This window comes from Taudactylus pleione, unplaced genomic scaffold, assembly GCF_031769625.1.
Source record: "Taudactylus pleione unplaced genomic scaffold, aTauple2 ptg000065l, whole genome shotgun sequence".
NCBI lineage: Eukaryota > Metazoa > Chordata > Amphibia > Anura > Myobatrachidae > Taudactylus > Taudactylus pleione.
This window is the reverse complement of record NW_028284467.1, coordinates 5,985,710-6,006,762: the sequence shown is the minus strand read 5'-3', so window position 1 is coordinate 6,006,762 and position 21,053 is coordinate 5,985,710. Positions and strand designations below refer to the sequence as shown.

General features: G+C 44.6%; 1 protein-coding gene across 1 annotated transcript in view; it reads right to left on the bottom strand.

The window, feature by feature from the left end:
• Positions 1-3,790: 3,790 nt before the first annotated feature.
• The window catches only part of LOC148534632 (solute carrier family 26 member 10-like), a 58,133-nt gene continuing 40,870 nt past the window's right edge, over positions 3,791-21,053 (bottom strand). Inside the window, exons 13-18 of the mRNA XM_088466166.1 lie at positions 15,599-15,778; positions 12,840-12,900; positions 9,792-9,871; positions 8,514-8,568; positions 7,723-7,829; positions 3,791-4,980 (exon numbers count right to left, since the gene is read on the bottom strand). Of these exons, the coding sequence (XP_088322292.1) occupies positions 4,942-4,980; positions 7,723-7,829; positions 8,514-8,568; positions 9,792-9,871; positions 12,840-12,900; positions 15,599-15,778 (522 nt within the window). The 3' untranslated portion in view covers positions 3,791-4,941. The remainder of the gene's footprint in view (positions 4,981-7,722; positions 7,830-8,513; positions 8,569-9,791; positions 9,872-12,839; positions 12,901-15,598; positions 15,779-21,053) is intronic.

Genomic DNA, 21,053 nt, shown 5'->3' with positions numbered 1-21,053 from the left:
CTAGTGATGTCAGTGGGCCGGCTTCTGACGGGAGGCGTTCCCGTGGGAACGCCCCCGTCAGGGAGGCACGCCCCCGGCACGCCCACCAAAGGGGGCGTGCTGTCAGTCAACATCGACAGCACGCCCCCTTTGAAGAGACACTACGAGCGAAGGAAAATCCTTCGCTCGTCGCGTCTGGCGCATGCGCACGACGGAGCTCCCTCCGTCGTGCGCATGCTCAGTCCAGAACATCGACCCACTTGCGAGCGGACAGCCGCTCGCGAGTGGGTCTGAATCAGGCCCAAAGTTCCTATCCGGATCAGACCCGCAATTTTGCCGGCGCCGACTCGGGATATATGCCCGAGTCGGCGACACTTACAACAGAGTCGGGTCTGCATAGACCCGGCTTTTCCGGAGTGAAAGTGGTCGCTTGGAGATGACGTCATCTCCAAGCGCCACTGAAGCTGGACCAATCGGCCGGCTAGCAGCGCACTCCAGGTCAACGTGACCCGGAGTGCGCTGTTGTCACAGCAGGGTTTCACGGGCTATACCCATGTTAAACCCTGCTAGTTACCTGGGTTGGATTGCCGGGTCACTCGACCCGGCGATCCAACCCTCTCCCCTTTTACACCAAGGAGCTGCCCGGGTTAACCCTTCAAAAACCCGGGTTTTAGCTCCGATGTAAAAGGGGTATAAGTGAGTATCCTGGGGTGCTGTACTTTCCTCTTACACTACAGAGACATACTGATAGGTTAATTAGAGTGATATGGACTGATCAGAGGAGGGGGACCCAAACCAGTATCTTACTTAGGGCCCCATAAATTGTTCATCTGGCTCTGGGCAGCAGTGTGTATTTGGTGCAGGGCCACCAGCTGATTACAAGCCAATCAGCAGCGGCTGTTGGTCCATGAGCTCCGATTGGCTCTCGACTGGTATGAGATTTGAATGCCGGTGGTGCTGTCTTTCTATGGCTGCAGCTGCATGCCAGTGTGTGCTGGCGGCCTGGCACCAAATAAATCTGCTGCAGCTGATGGCACACAGGAGGAGCAGAGGTAAGAAACTGCTGGAAGGACACTGGGGGGTGACATAATGTGTTAGTGGCACTACTGTGTGGCCTAATTTTTTAAGGGGCATTACTGTTTGGTATAATGTGTAAGGGTCATTACTTTGTGGCATAATGCATAAGGGGCACTACTACTGTATCATAATCCGGTGCATGAGTTCCTCTGTGGAGGACAGTGAGCCAGGGGGTTAGGGTGACTAGAGAACAACTAGGTAAGTGACAATGATTAGGTCTCCCTATTGCTGCGAAACCCAGGTTATGCTAGACCTGCCCAGAGGCATGGAGTCTAACCCACTTGGTGGTCTTCACCAGTGACCCCTCCAGTCGGGATTTGGGTTTTGCTGCACCAAGTGAGCAGGTCGCGGCCCTCTGGACAGGTACATGGGAGTGGCAGAAAGACTGGAACTATATTAAATGAATTTGTATATAAACTAATACTTGAACACTGGAGATGAATTGAAAACTTGAATATTGGAGATTAAATAAATACTTAAACACTGGAGATGCACAGAATACTTGAAGCCTGGAGATGCACTGAACACTTGAACACTGGATATGAACTAAATACTTGAACACTGGTGATGAACAGAATACTTGAACACTGTAGAGTAACTAAATACTTGAACTCTGGTGATTAATTTAATACTTGAACACTGGTGATGAACTAAATACTTGAACACTGGTGATGAACGGAATACTTGAACACTGGTGATGAATTGAATACTTGAACACTGGTGATGAACTAAATACTTGAACACCAGTGATGAACGGAATACTTGAACACTGATGATGAATGGAATACTTGACCACTGGTGATGACCTAAATACGTGAACACTGGTGATGAATGCAGAATGAAGAGATCCTAATTGCAGGTTTCCTTGAGAATAAAAGGAAATGTACTGGGAACTGCTACAGATTCAGGTGCTGATTTGCACAGAGAGACACAGAGAGAAGTGGACACAGGCATGTACTGGGGATTACTATAGATCCAGCTGAGAACTAACTAGAAATTAGCAGGAAACCTGACACCTCAGAAACACAGGGTAGCTACAGAAGAGCTAGCAGCACACTACAAGACACACAAGAAAAACAACATAAAACACTGGACTTCTGAGAGAGAACTAAAGTCTCAGACTGAGAATTAGCATGGGAGCTAATACAAGAAATACTTTAGAACTGTGAGTAGATGAAGCAACATTCCAAAGGAAACAGCACAGAGCAACACTGTGAGTATCACAGGTCACTGGAACAGCAAAGTTGAACAGCAGTTCCCTGTTCCTGGAGTCAGACTTAAACACCCTGGGTAGCTGATCATTGGATCAGAGGAGTGACCACAGGACTACCATTGGGAGAGATTAGTCAGGTGATATGGACCAACATGGCTGCACCCATGCCCAGCACCCCGGAAACCAGGATGCATGCACGGAAGCCCTAGCAGACCCTTGGGGAATACTCAGACACCACTCACCTCCACTCCCAGTGACTGGACACCTAAGCCCAAAGGCGCCGGCACAAAGATGAGTAGCGGCCGATCCCAGGCCGCATCCTGACATACTGCATGACATAATGTATAAGGGGTACTGTTAGTGCATGGCATAATGTATAAGGTGCACCACTACTGTGGGGCATAATGTTTATAAGGGACACTACTGTGTGGTGTAATGTGACTTAAGGACACTACTGTGCAGTGTAATGTGACTATGGATCACTACTGTGTGATGTAATGTGACTAAGGGACAGGACTGTGTGATGTAATGTGCCTAAGGGACACCACTGTGTGGTGTAATGTGATGAAGAGGCACTACAGTGTGGCATAATTTGAATTGGGGGTACTATTGTGTGGTCACGCCCCTTTCCAGCAAGACCACTACTTTTTTTTCAACACGCGCTCTCACTGCTTCAGTTGTGGATGGCAGAGTCAATGATCTTTATGTACACAGGGCACCAAGCTCTAAGAGCATAGACTTATGCCGGGCACACACTAGACAATATCTTGTCCAATCCGGCTTGATTGGATGACATATCGGGCACATTGTCTAGTGTATACCCTCTATATTCACTGATGATGCACGCTCCTGCACGTCGTCAGTGACTGCCTGTCGGACTTGCATACAGGTCCGATGGGCGACATTGTCAGCAAGGACCATGCTGCCGAACGCAGCATGGACCCCGACATCGCTGCCATCTTCGCCAAGTGTGTACGCAGTTGCTGATGCCGGCACCCCGCTGGGTTCCATCGCTTACGAGGTTAGTACACACTAGACATTGTCTAGAAGTGGGAGGAGTTAGGAATAGTAAGGGGAGGAGTCTATACCAGGAGCCAGATGTCTATTTTTAGTCCCAGTCCGCCCTGATTCCCAGTGATGCTGGGCTAGCCCCAGAGACTCTCTCTGCACGGCCGGCTCTTCATCTGTGATCAGGAGACTGAGGAGGAGCTGGCATTTTGGTATCCGCACCCCTCTTGTGACGCCACTGATGTACGGTAATTTCACCTAGCAATGCTTTCAATTTAAAAATCCAATTGTAACTGCTACAATGAGCAATCTGATGGTGCTACCACAGCCCAAATTGAGGGAAAGGTCAACTAGCCGTGCCCCGGTGTATGGTTGTGGAAGATTCAGCAGTGTGTGGTTACTACAGCTATGCCACTGAGATCTGCCCAGGAGATGGATCAGGAAAGAAACATTGTATAACTTTTTCCACAAAGGGTAGTTTTAACTATTTTAATAATAATAATATCACACTGCTTAGCGACCAGATCACTTTTACCATTACAGTATATATCAATAAAAGACAAGCATTCCCTCGTTAATGAGTTTATAGCTTCAGAAATCTACAGATATTTCCGTTTAGCTTGACTAAGAATACAGTCTGACATCTCCAAATGCAAAATAAATTATTATTTCAGATCACGTCAATGCATATTGCACGGCAAGGGATGTGAGTAGACAAACCTGTCCAGCAGCAAAGGGTCAGTGTTGGCAAAAAAAGGGCCTGATTCAGAGACGGACAGTAATGCAATTGCAGCGGCATTAGTTACTAAAATATGCTAATGCTTTCCAAAACATAGCCGAGCATAGGGACGCCCACTGCTGCCTTTCATATCCGTACGACGATGTGCAACAGCATAAACATCTGTACCATTGACGCACAGCAGGCAGCCATGGTTAATCTGCAGCAGGTCTGACCAGCCACAGACTCGGCAGCTCTCCTGACACGCAATGAGCTATTGTGCTGCTAAAGAGATCGCAATGCCTAGTTTATGCACGCCCATGAAACGTTGTTTAAACGGTCAGACATGCCTGTGTGTTTCTAACCACCACCCCACGCTTACCACCCCCAAACGCTGACTACCTGTTACTCACTTTGTGAGTGGTTATTCTGTGTATGCATAATCGTAATGCGATCTCTGCGCACGTGCTCAGTACAGAGTTCGTGCATGCGTCTTAGCAAACAATTGCTCGATCTGCATAAAAATCGCCATTGCGTCCGTCAGTGAATCGGACCCTGTCCCTAAAAAGACACCTAAGGGATTGCTATTTATATGATGGATTATGGAAAATGTGTCGGTGATAATGACTACTGACATCCTTGCATACTAAGTTAAATAAACCAAGCAGTAGACTTTGCCAGATATACCTACAATCTATGCTTGCTGAATCAGTCAGCAATTAATCCCTATTTATGTTACACACTCAGGGATTTACCCTTCACAGGCTTATGTCTGTAATACACATTTCCGTTTTCTGTCCCATTCAATTCTTCCAAGGCTTTAAATGGCATCCCAAAGTACTTAGTGGGCTTAAACCCAGACCCAGCTCTGTATCTCCAGGTCTGACTGTCCATCCAGAGTGAAAGCTTGTGGTTCGTCTTTCCAGACTCCCAGCAAATTAGATCCTTACACCCACACCATGGGGCTTTTACTTGTCAGGCTTTCCTGTTACAAAATACATTTGAGAAAGCATACATCAATATCATTAAACCAAAAAAAGAAAGTAAAGATAACTGCCCCTCCAGTATATGCAGAATGGTATATGGAACTACAGATGGGAGGTGGTTAATTCATCGACACTCAGAATGTCGAACTGAGAATGGCCACGTAGCAGTAAAGTTATCTAAAGTATTTTAACCATGTAAACATTATAACTTTGGACATTATCCCAACATTGTTAAAATGCTTTGAATGACATTATTATCGTGTCAGCATTTTCTGATAGAAATTACACTGTCTACATTTTGACTGACATCTTTAGTATTTAGTATATGTCACAGAGTGTGGTTTCAGGCTACTATAGAAAACTATGCAGAGTTATCAGTTAGCAAAAAATTTAGATAGAATAATAGTAAAAATGCTTTGAATCATTGTTTGGACTTCAGCAGGAAAAATAATTACATTTTTAATGGGGAATACAACAGATGTTTATATTTAATTTAATTTAATTAGCATTTTATGTTTGCATTCAATTCCATTTATGATAATTGTGTGTGGATCATGTATTAATATCAAGACAATATTCTATCTTGTACATACTTTTCATAAAGTGTTTCAGGGAGATTGTGAAAGCACCTATAAGCGTGGCGGTAATGTGGACGTGTACTGCTACATCTGAGGGGCGTGTCATAAAATAGACCTTCATCCAAATGTAAAGCAGCCCCAAAGCAGTTAGTAAGTTCTACTTGTTGATGAAAACACACTGATACATTTCAGAAAATTCCTGTAGCCATAGGGATCATTGTGCCTTATACCCAATGCAGGGAAATTATACTAATGATCCCATTTGAATGAATATATCTCTGTGCTTTTTTTATATAACAGCTACATAATGGAGGTAAGGTGCAATCAGGGAGATTGCTGGACTCTTCAGGGAGTCAGGGGAATTGCTACTATTTCAGGGAGTCTCCCTGACAATCAGGGAGAGATGGCAAGTATGATCTTGTGTCAATCTTGTGGATATTCTGGCTGCCCCTTCCGGGAGGGAGCAGCCAGATCGGCATTGCATGGGGGCGTGGTCAGCATGATTGTGGGTGGAGCGGGGGTCATGGCCATGTGATCGCATCATTTTGCAACACCCCTGCATTATGAAGCAGGGGGTCGTGAGCAGCACCCAATTTTTGGGAGCCCCCCGGCCAAATCGGGAGGGTAGGCAAGTATGTCTTGTGTATATGAAACATTTTTACAATATTATATTGTGTACACATGCTTTTACTGCATGCATCTGTTCCTGTATTAATTTATAGTGCCTAAAAAGGGTGTTTTGGGTATCCAATAGGTAGCACACATGAGCAGCCTTCTTATTAGACACTCCAGAAACGTCACCTAGTTTCAAAATAAAACCTTTAAAAACAAACAATTGGAGTGATACCAGAAGAGGGCGCTAGAACATTAACTCATTGTACACAATGTACAATAACAGACACCATATGTTATTTGATGAGTGAAACTAATAAAAAATACTGTAATAGTCAATATTAATCCAAATAGTATATAAAAGAAAAATAAATGGAATAAAAAAAAACTGTCAAACAATACGTCCCTTGAAAAGGATATAACTCACTCGATGTATTTTCATATCATATCCCACTTATTTATTTCTCATGGACATGCATAAAGAAAAGGAGAGACCCAAATGTATCTGTGTTATTCACTCCAGGGCTCCTTTGTGCTTCATATAAACCGTTTGTAGGAACTTCCTATTACTGATGTGCACAAATGGGTGCACGTCACTCACATGTTGGTTGACGGATATTTAAGTACCGGGTTTTCACAATTGCTTGTGTCTTGATAAAGAGGTGTGAGTCGCCTTTTCCACCCATAGGGCTTTATATACCAGAGTTACGCTTTTCTGCACCCAACTCGGTCCTGACCCCTAAGTGAGTAGATCATGTTATTTTTTTCCATCTACCTCTGAAATTAATCCTGATTATTTGCTTCTGGCATATTTTGCATAGTTTACATTGCTTTTTGTATTATTGTCATTTTATTATCCCATCATATGTTTTATTACACATTCTTTGGGATTATATTTCCTCATATGATCACATCCCTGTGAGTAACACTAGGAAAAAGAGGAAGTGAGGTTCTGGTAATCACTGTGTAGATCATAAGATACCTTTACATTAAAGACACAGGTGTTATCACTGTGAGTGGGATACACAAAGAAACCCTTGAGTGAATAACACAGAAATTGAAAGTGTGAGTGGAGTACGCTCATCCATCTATAGTTCTTGTGTGATTGGGTACTAGGAGCCTTTACTCTTCACAATACGTCCATCATCGTTGCGGCTGCATTGTGTGTAAGCACATCGCTAACTAACCGTTTAAAGACTTACTACACATTTGATACTCTCATTTCCCTTATGCATGTCCATGAGAAAAAAGAAGTGGGGACATCGATGAGATGAAAAGACAGTGAGTGACGCATATCCTATTCAAGTGATGTATTGTTTGACATTTTTTTTTATTCCATCTAGTTTTCTTTTATATACTTTTTGACTTAATATTGACTATTGCAGTTACAGTATATTTATGACATATGGTGTCTGGTATTATATATTGTTTATAGTGTATTGCACTACATTGAGTTAAGTTCCTAGCACATTTCATTAGCATCAATGTTTGTCTTTAGTGCATATCCATCCTTCCAGTGCTAGAGGAGAACCTGTATAGATAGTTGCTTACCATATTTTGCTCAGCATAACATGCAGCATCATGCACAGTCACAAACACCTGCTGATTACTCAGATGATCCATGATACCAATGGACACCAAGGTTCTCAGCACTTTTGCTGGAAGGTAAATGAGAAAATCAAAGGTAATACAGAAGGTGTACCAAATACAGACTGCTCAGTTCCCATTGGAAGAGAGTGTCACCCTGGTTTACATAGGCTATGTACAAACAGGGTTGGACTAGCCCACAGGCGTACAGGGGAAACCCCCAGTGGGCCTCACTTCCTTAGGACCCACCCTCTCCTCTAGGGATCAGGTTCCAGACTGTGCACTTGAATTATACATTATACATATGTTACATTATACTGCACAGGACTATGGTGTATTTTCTACAATGCATTGCTGTTATTAATCTGGTATCATGCATGCACTAGCAGTATTTACTATATACCTAAAGGGGACAAGTCCATGCACACTTTATTGGTTAGCCAAGCCTCTGTGGAGGAAGGCCGCACCCCCTCTGAAGGCTGGCCAAACCATAAAGTATGGGCCCCTATCACTGCATTCCCCCAGTGGGCCCTTCATGTCCCAGTCCTACACTGTGAACAAATATGTAGATGTTCTAATGTGGAACAATAGAACAATATCAGATTGTCCAGTGTTTACACACAGAAAGTACTAATAAGGGGGATTTGAAGTGTAGGAATCCGAAAATGTTCTTAACATATTTTTTATATATATTAATATTGTTTTCTCTACCCACCCCACAGTTCTGTATTATCTATACAATGATAAACACGCACCATTACATCCAGCAAGGAGTAGAAGCATCCCTGCTTTCTGACATTCAACACACATCTGAAAAACACAAACATTAAGTGATAATAGAAATAATATATAATAATATAATTAGTCATACAAAGTCATACAATTTAGTAAAAAGTACACTGTTACTGCCATCTATTCACTATACATGCATCCAACTCTCACAATCCTCTGCCATTGTGGAAGCATGCACTTTGTCAGCACTGGCCAAATGGATTTATGATATCACCATGTGTACATTTTAAATACTAATTAAATATATAAAAATAGATCCATAAATAATTTCCCTCAACACTTACCTGAATAGTGGGTGTCTGACCCTTGGTCTCTAATTTGGGAACCCTACTGAAAATGGGCTTTAACAAAGAAAAACTTGGTTTTCAAAGCAGGCTTTGGGGATGTGTTATGCCAAGTCGATGTATTGCCCCATCGTTCTGCCAATTTAGTCCACCAACATTAGCGCATTTCAAACTTGTAGTACCAACTACTAGTAATTAAGCTATTATGTAAATATTACTACATTGGTGGGCTGAAGGGTCAGAATGAGTGGCAGAGGGTGGGAATCGCCTGCTTTGTAAATCAGGACCTCCTTTGTGCAGACAAGTTTTTTTTGTGTATATCCCCCACTCTATGCATAAAAAGGGGACTTAAGGGTTAGGAAATCAACCTTTCAGAAAATGGGAACTTGAAACCATGAAACCTGCTGTTTTTAAAAGTATAATTATCTTTTAAGTTTTGCCATGCACAGAAATAGCATGCAATGGGTTTCCAAAACAAGTTTTTAATAACCAACAATTGCAGTAACTTGCCCATACAATTGTAACTATCAAGTATGAAGGGTCCACAAAATAGTGTGTTACCGAGGTTGTGTGGCCAGTGCACAAGTGGGACATGACTATGCTGCAGTTTGGGTATGACCAGCCTGCACAGTCTGTGTTTACAAACACCAAAAAAACACACCATATATACTAATGTGTACATACAGTACGGCCAACCTGGCATTATCTAGCATGGCACTGATGAACTGTAAATTAACTTATAGCAGTGAATCAGGGAATATTTTGTGCCTCTAGAATGTATGCTAATGATCTACCCTTTTGTAAACATCAGGTTTACTTATTCCGTTTTATGTTCAATTTGTATTTTGAACAATTTGTAACTCTGTCTGGAGCTGTGGAAATTTGTGGAGCCTTTCAAATAAACAATAAGAATATTGTTGCTATTGTTGATGATGATGGAAATCAATTGTCACTTACCTGTATAAACAGACGAGCACCAGTAATGTCAATAAATATGACACCACTACAGTCAATAATAAGTGACTTGATTTCTGTATCTGCCAAGATATATGTAAATGTTTCCATTAATGATTGATCCATGAACAAGTGCTGTAACAACACTATTGTAAGTCAATTATACAGTTCAAGTTAATTATTTATACATAAAAATAAGTGATACTCTAAGGTTCAGTTTGTAAAAATATTTTGGTACTTGCTTAACAGTTTTTTTTTTTAAATATTGCTGTTTTAAGCAGAAAAAAATATATTTTTTCTGTTCCATTTGTAAAGCTAGTCAGGATTGTCAGTGCAATGAACATGTAGGACTTTTCACTGCAACATCATCCGTTTACTAAGCTGGCACAAATATAATAAATGGGTCACTTACAATCAGATGGCGCAGTGTAACAGGAGACACAACTCCCCATTATTCCTCTTTTTGACATATTGGGGGAAATTCAATTGCCGACATTGATTCAATTTATCATTCCGAAGTGCATCACAAGATTTTCCTCGAACCCCCATGCGAGGGAAATCTTACGATGTCAGCTCTACCGTAAATGATGGATAAATGCATAACCAGGCATTGCGGAGATGCCTGGCGCCAGTTCCCCCTGGATTGCATTCCCCTCATTGCTTCCACTTCTGGCCTTAGCAAAGCCAAGCGTGATATGTGGTAAGGTGGTGGCTTCTGCAGACATACAATGGAACTTATCGGGGCTGATCTTTCTAGTAATTTGGGATTTCAATAAAAGGGTCCTTTTCAATGAGCGCTTTTTGAGGAGCGACACCTTGCAATTATGACAATGGCCACCTGCAACCCATAGTTATGAATTTGTAACATTATGTAATACCCTTAATTACAGTGATATGTTGGGGAATTGCGCTATGTAGGGTTTCCTTACCACTTCTCTGTCTCTTGATGGCCCAGCTTCCGACCAGGAGGTAAGTATTAATTATAGGCGATTGTATTTCACACAAATTGAATTTATTCCAAAAGAGAATATGCAGAATAAGACAAGTGCAATTTAGCAACTTTACATTAAAACATTACATCACCATAAAATTGACACTTTTTATAAGAATGGAATACACTCTGGTCCGGGTTGTATTTATTAATTCTGGAACACAGGATACTCGACCCACCTATGGGAGTAATGGGTTATACACGACTAAGCATACAATATCACATTCCTATGCAATGGTTGGTCCTAAACAACATTAATCATTTTGCTCAGGTGCACCCACCTAAGATAATGTATTTGTTTTAGTTCAACGTTGCCCGGGTTGGTGATTCATTTAATGGAAGAGGAGATTACGTAATCCTTGTTTAATACAAAGACCTGCACTGTTGTTTATTTTGTGGACTATCTCTACCCTTAGGAGACGTTTAAGTTTGTGATGTGACCCTTTCTGTAAGAAGAATTCTGCGCTATCACAGCCAGTTTATGCGCTGAAGTTCTGTTTGATGAGACCTGGGTAGCTACAATGTAATACAGTCTGTCTTTCCATGAGAGAACAATAAAACAGCCGTTTAGTTACGGAAATGGTAATCTAACACTTTCTCTTCAAACACAACTGCGTGTAACCGATGAAATTCACTGAGGAGTAATTGCAGCGTTTAATCCTGGCTACACTCTCTGTGTCCTGACTGATGGTATGGTTGCTGGCTTCCTATTACATGCACTGTCTTTCACAATTTCTCTCAGCTGGCTATATAGCAATGCAAACTGTATGTCCTTGTTACAGGGGGGAAAGCTGTCACTGTAGTAAACACTGCCTCCTGCTGTATCTAAAATAAATTATTCTGAAGAAGAGAGGTCTGTCACTATGGTTAGAGTCTCTGTCTGGTTTTTAGTTCACTTTCCTGGAGGTCTACAGTGTCTCAAAGTCAGTGGGGACTTAGGCTGTCTATAATCTGTCAGCCCTGCTGTTGTGGATGCAGTGTTTTAACTGAGGTGAGAGTGTATTCTGGCTGCCTGAGGGTTATTAGGGGTGGTAAATGGTACTCACTGCTCCTCCTTTATTATTCACTCCCCTGTCCGGCATTCCACTACCTCTGACTGTCACTGCAGTACTGTCCCCTCCTCCGTAGCAGCTCCACCCAGCTGGCACTCAATATGCAAGGGGAAGGATGCAGGGCGGCTCCACTACTTAGACCGCTCCCCTCTAGCAACTGCTCTGTAGCCACCTCTCCGCTCCCCGACTGTCCGTCAACAGCAGGGCAGCCCTGGAGGTGGCGCCCGACTGACGCGACCTCCTCCGGCAAGGGCTCTTGACTAATTAGCAGCTCCGGTCATGCTACCGCTCCACAAGTCTCGGTAAGTCCCGCTCTCTCCTCCGTCTCTTGGGTAAGAGCAGTGGTGACTCTCACACTGGCTTACCTCAGGCAACAACTACCCAGCGGTCCCCGCGGGTGGCCCTTTTATGTACTAGCGGTCGCGCGCGGGTCAGCTTCCCGCTCACCGCTCGTGCCGCTCTCTCCACTGGTCCCCTATATAAGTCCAAGGGGGGGAAGAACTCCCCTTCATTGCGGCTGGGCTGTCCCACTGTGCCCACCGGTTCCACCAATGTCCAGAGTGGCTGGCATGTCCCATTGTCTCCCCATGGGGGGTAGGTCATAAACAAATAGACTGGACATTGAATGTATGGCTGTGTAAACACATGAGCGAATAAACTGGCATCTCCCCTTCATTAAAACAATTTAAATACATTAACCTGCATCTCTGACTGTTTAACATAGGGTATTTTCATAAACTGTTATGGAACCATACTGTACATGCCTCTTTCCCAGTGTACATATAGAAATACAAATGGCACTATTAAATAAAGAAAACTGGCATTTGACTTTAGCATAAGAACAGTGTAAATATATTAATGGAACTGTACCCTCTAGGGGTATCACAATTAGCCCACAGTATTAGGGCACACTGAGCTCAAAGGTCTAGCAATGGAAGATTACATAAGGATTCCCTCACAATGCAGCTATATTTAATCAAACAAATTAGTGAACAAAGTTTTCTGTACCTTCTTCTGTTTTCATGTTGCATCCTTCTGCATGATAGACTGGATTTGATATTCCTGTGTCCTACAAGATAAAATTATCAATCAAATGCAATTATCTTATGCACAAATATATAAGTGGTTCAACGGTTGCCCACTGAGAAGAGACTACTAGTCTGTGCATTCTCCAGTCCTATTAGCTGTACGAACTATACGAAGTGTTTACCCAGTGGCACAACACGAGTGAACAAAATATTGCGCCAGCCATACACACCACACCATCCTGTGTGCGACCGTGCGATATGTCGTTCCACGCTGCATTTGGAGTTGTGCATCATGCCATCTGCTGTGCGATGGGACAATCGGTGTGCCCACGCAATAGTGCATATACACTCTACGATCCGCACGATATATCGTTCCGATCCCCATCAGAACGATGTATCATACAATATATCTTATAGTGTGTACCTGGCTTAAAAATATATTTATTTTTTAATGTTGCTGTTGTCTGTCCATCATTTTTGATTTTAAACAATGAAAATTCAACAATTTTAAAAGTTGGTCATTGATGATTCTAATGATTTGAAAAAAATTGCACACATATTCCGCAGTGCTTCAGTCCCTGTCCCAGTGGAGATTATAAGATATATTCTCAATCACATGGACAGACATATGAGATACCCCTATAGAATAATTTAGAAATTTGCGAAATCAGTGGATGGCAGCCCGTGGAAACAAATGAGGAGTCTTCACAAGCCCCTCCCAATACAAGAACAAATATTATATACAATGAACCACAATGGTGATTTCCACTTTAAATATCCATAAGTCCAAAACAAATGGTCCTTACTCTTTACAAATTTGGTGGGATATAAATGTATGAACCTCCTAGCTTTTCCTGTAAAGTTCTGTACACCTTTCTGTTCACTCCTGGGAAACAGTTTTTTTCTTCCTCAAACAGAGAGAAATGACTCATTTCACTAGAATGAGTCACTAGACCAGGGGTAGCCAACCCTGGTCCTCGAGAACTACCAACAGGGCATATTTTCCAGGTCTCCTCACAAAATCACAAGTGAAATAATTAGCTCCACCTGTGCATTTTTTGAAATGTGTCAGTGAGTAAAGAATACACCTGTGCACTTGCTAGGTGGTCTGGAAAATGTGAACTATTAGTAGCTCTCAAGGACCGAGGTTGGCTGCCCCTGCACTAGATGATGTTCTGAGCGACATTGGTGAAAGATATTTGTGAGAGATATTGGGTGTACACACTGAACAATGGCCCTCATTCAGAGCCGCTCGTTAGCGGCAGTACGCTCGTTCCGAGCGATGTTTGCACATCTGCGCATGCGTACGCTTTTTAGTACGCATGCGCGAACCAGTCAGTGCGGCCGAAAATCGTTTGTACGCTATATAGCGAGTGCCTGCTATTTTGAGTGACAGAATGAGGCGTATGTGGGTGGTAACAGGGGAAGGTGCTTGAAAATGGGGAGTGGAGATCCGAACGCAGGCGTGCTTAAAGGTCAAAACGGGCGTTTTATGGGTGTGTATATTTAAAACGCAGCGTCAATGACCACGTCACTGGGTTATTTTAGAGCCAGAACTGCTCGCAAATTTGTGGTAGCAAACACCAACCACAAGAATAGCGAGCAGTTCATACGCTGGTCGATGTACTCGATTAATCTAATAAATAGCGGACATGACGTATGGTGCGAGCGGCCAGGGGGCGTTTTTAACAAATAAACGAGCGTATGTTTTGCTCGTTCGTTCAGACTTAGAGGTGTGAACAGACTGCAATGTGCGTACGGATCATTTGAATAGCCACCCCTTGTTTTTAAACGAACGACCGCAAATAGCGAACGGCTCTGAATGAGGGCCAATATTCTTAACGATATCATTCAGTGACGTCATCCTGCCGCACCCCTTAACAGGCACTTTCTGATGATACTGTCAGATTGGCCTGCATGTTTGCACGACAGCAAACAGCGTTAATGACCTGCAGGAGCGTGCATCGTTGGTCGTTTGGTGCATACACACTGGACAATATGAACGATATTTCGTTGAACAATATAGTTATCCTTCATATCGTTCACTTTTATCGTCTAGTGTGTATGCCCCATAAGGGGGAGGGGCAGACTGGCGCAGGTCACACAGAGGGGAGAGACAGTGAGCAAGGGGCAGTGGGTTAGAATGAGAGCTGGGAGGCTTGATATAGTAGTAGATCTTGATAGCCCATTTGAAGTTTTGTAGGGAGGTGGAGAGTCTGACAGGGAGAGGGAGAGAACTCCAGAAGAAAGGAGCAGCATGAGCAAAATCTTAGAGGAGTTAGTGGAAGGAAGTAATCAGTTGAGAGGGCAGGTCGCAATAGATTGTAAGCTAGCGAGCAGGGCCCTCTTACCCTTATGTATGTATGTATATATGTATTGTATGTATGTATGCATGTCTTTTACAACCCAGTAAAATGTTAATGTTGATTCAAATTGTAAAGTGCAACAGAATTTGCTGCTATATAAGAAACTGTTAATAAATAAATAAATAAATAAATAATACATTTGTGGAGTGAAGTGGGCGGGCGGGAGTGTAAAGAGAGATAAGATCCAAGGTGTAAATGGGAGAGGATTGGGTCAGGGCTTCGTAAGTGTGAGGAGTTTGAATTGAGTCCTGAAGGAGAAGGGGAGCCAATGAAAGGTATGGTATTGTTTGATATAGATTTCAGTGCAAGCAAGCATTAATGAAATTGCTTGTAAGGTATTACAAAAACAACATACACATGGAATTAACCTTACCACAACTGTGATACTCATTTTCCTGCCTTGTTCCATGGCTTTTAAGGCTTTTTCTCTCTTCCGTATCTTTTCCTGGGTCAACCCCACGATCCTGCTCATTGTTTCCTTAAAGATGTCCTTGTTGCTGTAGTAAATTGGGGACTTATAGGACAGGATCTTCACACCTGGGATTTCAAAGCACTGAGAAAGAACACAGAGAAAAGGGCTTTCAGATTTGGTGCTGGAAACATCTTTTGTTATTTGACTCCAGAAACCGGAAACTCAGTTCTACAGTATTTTTAATTGTCACTTGACAACATGTTACTGTCTTTTGTGTGATCTATGCATTGTTGTTAGTCTGGTTGAGCCAGAGTTGCCTACCCTCCCACTTTTAGCGAGAGCCTCACGATTTATAACTTACACGCCCACTCCCCCGCAAATACTTCCGCTGCTCCCGATTTCCCACTGCCCTCGCTAAAAATCCGTATTACGCATGTATGAGTCCGGAGATGCCGGGGGGCTGGGTCTGCTCTAAAGACATCACGATATGTACCGTAATGGCCACCGCGGGGTTATGGGTAGTGGTGGCCGCCTATCACTGTGCGGCTAGATCCTGTGTGACTGGTGGGCGGCATCAGTGGGGAATCCGGCGTGCGTGGCATCAATCAGCGGGGGACGCGGCATTCCCAGTGGAAATGGCAATGGTGGCCACTTCATCCCCACCATACATGGATGCAGGGGGGATTTCTGAGTACCCAGAAGCCACCCCCCCGCCCGCCGATCAGTAGGTGTAGTGCGGTCCAAGCACACCACCGCTGGCGCTGGGTAGTACACTCGTACTACCCGCGGGTGATGTGTTTGTTTTAGCAGCCAGTGAGAGTCAAACAGACTCTCATTGACCTCTGCGCTCACTGCCGGAGCCGGCATGGAGCTCACTCATGAGCTCCACCTTCCCGGCTCCCGCAGTGGGTGATGGGAGAGACATCATGATGCCTTTTCCATAGTGCAGGACGCAGAGCGGGTCGGGAGGACGGAGGAGCAGACAGTGGCAGGTGTGGGGATTCAGGTAAGTGGGTTTTTTTTGTGTCTTTGTCCTATATATGTAAGGGGCACTGCATAGAGGTGGGGGCACTGCATAGGTGGGACCACTACTGGGGGCACTATATAAGAGGCCCTACTGGGAGACATGCCTGGGGGGGGAACTACTGGGGGCACTGTATAAGGGGCACTAGTGAGGGCACTGCATAGGGGGACCACTACTGGGGGCACTGCATAGGGGGATCACTACTGGGGGCACTGTATAAGGGGCACTACTGAGGGCACTGTATAAGGGGCACTGCATAGGGGGTCTACTATGGGGGCATTATATAGAGGGCACTGCATAAGTGGCACTACTGAGGACACTGCATAAGGGGCATAAAGGGGGCACTTTCACTACTGGGGGCACTGTATATGAGACACTACTGGGGGCACTGCATAGGGGGGCCACTACTTGGGGCACTGTATAAGGAGCACTACTGAGGGCACTGTATAAGGGGCACTACTGGGGGCACTGCATAGGAGGCACTGGCACTACTGGGGACACTGCATAGGGGGACCACTACTTGGGGCACTGTATAAGGAGCACTACTGAGGGCACTGTATAAGGGGCACTGCATAGGAGGACCACTACATAGAGGGGCACTGCATAAGGGGCACTACTGGGGGCATTGTATAAGGGGGCATTGCATAAGGGGCACTACTGGGGGCATTGTATAAGGGGGAACTGTATAAGGGGCACTGCATAGGGGGACCACTACTGGGGGCACTGTATAAGGGGCACTACTGGGGGGAGGGGGGCTTTAATAAATCATGCTGGCTGTATTTATTTGCATGTTGCATTCATGTTTTTTAGTGAGTGTGTGTCTGTCTGTGTGTGTCTGTGTCAGAGTGTAACAGGCATTAACTGCACTGTGAAAGGGCCCTCTCTGAGGGCAGGTAATGCCTGTGACACTCAGCACTTTGGTCCAATATGATTTTTGAATAAATTTGACCTCACCTTGTCCATAACCTTCCATATTGCTGGTACTCCCTGCACTGGAGAAACATTGTCTGTTCAGAGATGGACACAATGGCTATATTTACACAGAACATTTTGCCATTGTGCTTTTGTATTGTGCAGGACACGCATAGGTAGAAAAAAAAAAAAGCCCACAAGCCCTCCTAATGGGTATATCTCGTAATGGCAAAGAAGTTACTTCTCCAAATACATATTTCTTGTATGTTCTTAATCACATATACTGTACACTGGGCCTGATTCAGAGCCGAACGCTCTGACCAGAGCGCTCGCTCTGAATCAGGGCCCTCCTCCCTCAACTTGGAGCGGCCTCATGGACGCTCGCATAGCTGTGGGTTACCACCCACAGCTATAGCGAGCGTCCATGATGATGGTCGCGATGGTCAAGACCATCGCGACCATCGGGCTTGCGCAAAGACCCTGCGGTAGGGTCTCGGTGACCGCAAGCCCTGGTGTGATTTTGGCTCTATCAGAGCCAAAATCACTCCCACTGACATCACTACTGATGTCAGTGGGGCCGGACTCAGATGGTAGGCGTTCCCATGGGAACGCCTCCGTCTGGCAGCCACGCCCCCGGCATGCCCACCAAAGGGGGCGTGCTGTCACTCACCATCGACAGCACGCCCCCTTTGGTGCGAGACCCATAACGACGGCTTGGCCGTCGTTATTCGGGTCTCGCGCATGCGCACGACGGAGCTCCCTCCGTCGTGTGCATGCGCAATTCGGCACCATCGACCCGCTTGTGAGCGTCCTGCGCTCGCGAGCGGGTCTGAATCATCCCCACTGTTCATAATAGGTATAATAAGATATCGGCAGTTCATTTTTAAAGGGTCCAGACAATTCTCTTAATCAGTCTCAATATTGTGTTATATGCAAATGCTGATTCCAGACGTAGAATGGGTAGAGCTAGACACGCCCACAGGTGGAGCTAGACACACCCTTTGGGCGGGGTATGACACACACCCTCAGCAGCCTGGCGCTCTTCATGCACCACATTCTGCCACCTACAAATTCCTTGAAAATAGTTTTGAAAAGTAGGCGAGTATGGGTTGAGCTCCTTCCTCTTGTGGATATTTTCACTCCACAATTGAATGCCACCTCTCCACCAAACTTTGCCCAGGCTGATCCTTTACTTTTCAGACTTTCCACCTCTCTACAAAGCTTCAAACGGGCTCTCAAGATCCACTTCTTTATCAAAGCCAACCAGCTCTCATCCTAACTCACTGCTCCATGCTCATTGCTAACTCTCTCCCCCCTGTGTCACCCGTGTCTGTCTGCCCCTCCCCTTTAGACTGTAAGCACTCACGAGCAGGACCCTCTTCCCTCATGTGCTTTGCTTTCCCTCCCTTATACCATCATCTCCCCTCCAATGCCTTCAACAGCACCTATCCCTTGGGTATTATGACTGCTGATGCAGCAATGTCCATGTCCTGCAATGATCTGTACTCTATGTTACTTTATTCTTGTTTTGTTCATATGGTCTCTATCTATGTACTTTGTAAGGGGCTGCAGCAGATCCCTTGTGGTGCCATAAGGATAATAATATATATATATATATATATATATATATATATATATATATATTGTGACACAGTTAGGTTAGGGGGTCCCTCTCCTGGGTAGAAGACTCCTTCCTTACACACACACACAGCACCAGGGAAGCAGCACACCAGTCTGGATGCAAGTACAAGCTGGTCGGCGCCAGTCTTTATTGTACAATGTCAGAAACATAAAGAAAACATAAATATAAATCCTAGTCCTGTCGGGGCACTAACTTCACAGGTAGTTCCCTCACTACCAGAACCTGGCAGGGCCTAATGCCCTCGCCAGCAACAAAAGCAAAGCACAACACTCACAGTTAGGTATCCAAGTGTCTCTGAGCAAACTCCCTGTCTGCTCTCCCAGGTGAGACAATCAGCCCTAAACACATTAGGCTTATATTGGCCATTCTCAGGTGAAAAACTAACAAGCCTGTTACCAGGCTACGAGAACCAAAACCTGGAGTGGCCGGGGTGGAGCCCTCCCTCTCCTCTCACCCACAACCCCCAGGTCCCGAACCGGCTTTTCAAAAAGCCGAAACTCAAGCCTGCTACACTGCAGACTTTCTCCTGGGGGTTTAAAACACAAAAGACAGGAATCTGGGACAAATGTACCTGCCACAAACCACTTTACCAGTGATCCTATCACATATCCCCCCCTTTGTTTCGACCTGTGGGGCAGAACAACTGAAGCCCCCAAACAATGAACGTGTGACAACGCATCAGCATTGGCCAGCTGGCTTCCTGGCCTGTGTTCCACTGAAAATTTAAAAGTTTGTAACGCCAAGAACCATCTTGTAATTCTCGCATTACTGTCCTTATTTTCAGACATCCACTTCAGAGGGGCATGGTCAGTGATCAATTTGAACTTTCTTCCGACCAAGTAGTACCTGAGAGCCTCTAACGCCCACTTTATGGCCAACGCCTCCTTCTCCACTGTGGCATAGTTTCTCTCATGTACATTCAACTTTCTGCTAAGATAGAAAATAGGGTGTTCCTCACCCTCCTTGTTCTGGGACAGGACCGCTCCTATACCTACTTCTGATGCATCGGTTTGTACTATGAATTCCCTTTCAAAATTAGGAGTCATCAGGACTGGTTGGGAACACAACGCTACTTTCAACTCCTGAAAAGCTTTCTCTGCCTCGGGACTCCATTCTACCATGACTTTTTGTTTGCCTTTGGTCAGGTCAGTCAGTGGGACTGCCATGGTGGCAAAGTTGGGTATAAACCTCCTGTAGTACCCCGTAATTCCCAAGAAGGCTCTCACCTGCTTCTTATTCAGAGGCCGTGGCCAGTTTTGTATGGCATCAACTTTATTGAGCTGAGGCTTTATCAGGCCTCTGCCAATTGTGTATCCCAGATATTTTACTTCCTCCATGCCTAGACAACACTTTTTTGGGTTGGCTGTCAAACCTGCCTTATAGATGGAGTCCAACACTGCTTGTACCCTGGGTAAGTGAGACTGCCAATCAGGACTATGAACGACCACGTCATCCAGATAAGCAGCCGCATACCATCTATGGGGCCTTAGAATCCTGTCCATCATTCTTTGGAAGGTAGCAGGTGCCCCATGTAGCCCGAAGGGCAACATCTTGTACTGAAACAAGCCCTCTGGCACTGAAAAATCTGTCTTTTGTTTGGCGCTCTCGGTTAACGGTACTTGCCAATACCCTTTGGTTAGGTCAAGAGTGGTTAAATACCTTGCCGTCCCTAGTCTCTCAATCAGTTCATCCACTCTTGGCATCGGGTAGGTATCGAACTTTGAAACACTGTTCAACTTTCTGAAGTCATTGCAGAAACGCACACTCCCGTCGGGCTTTGGAATCAACACAATGGGACTTGACCATTCACTATGTGATTCTTCAATAACCCCTAACTC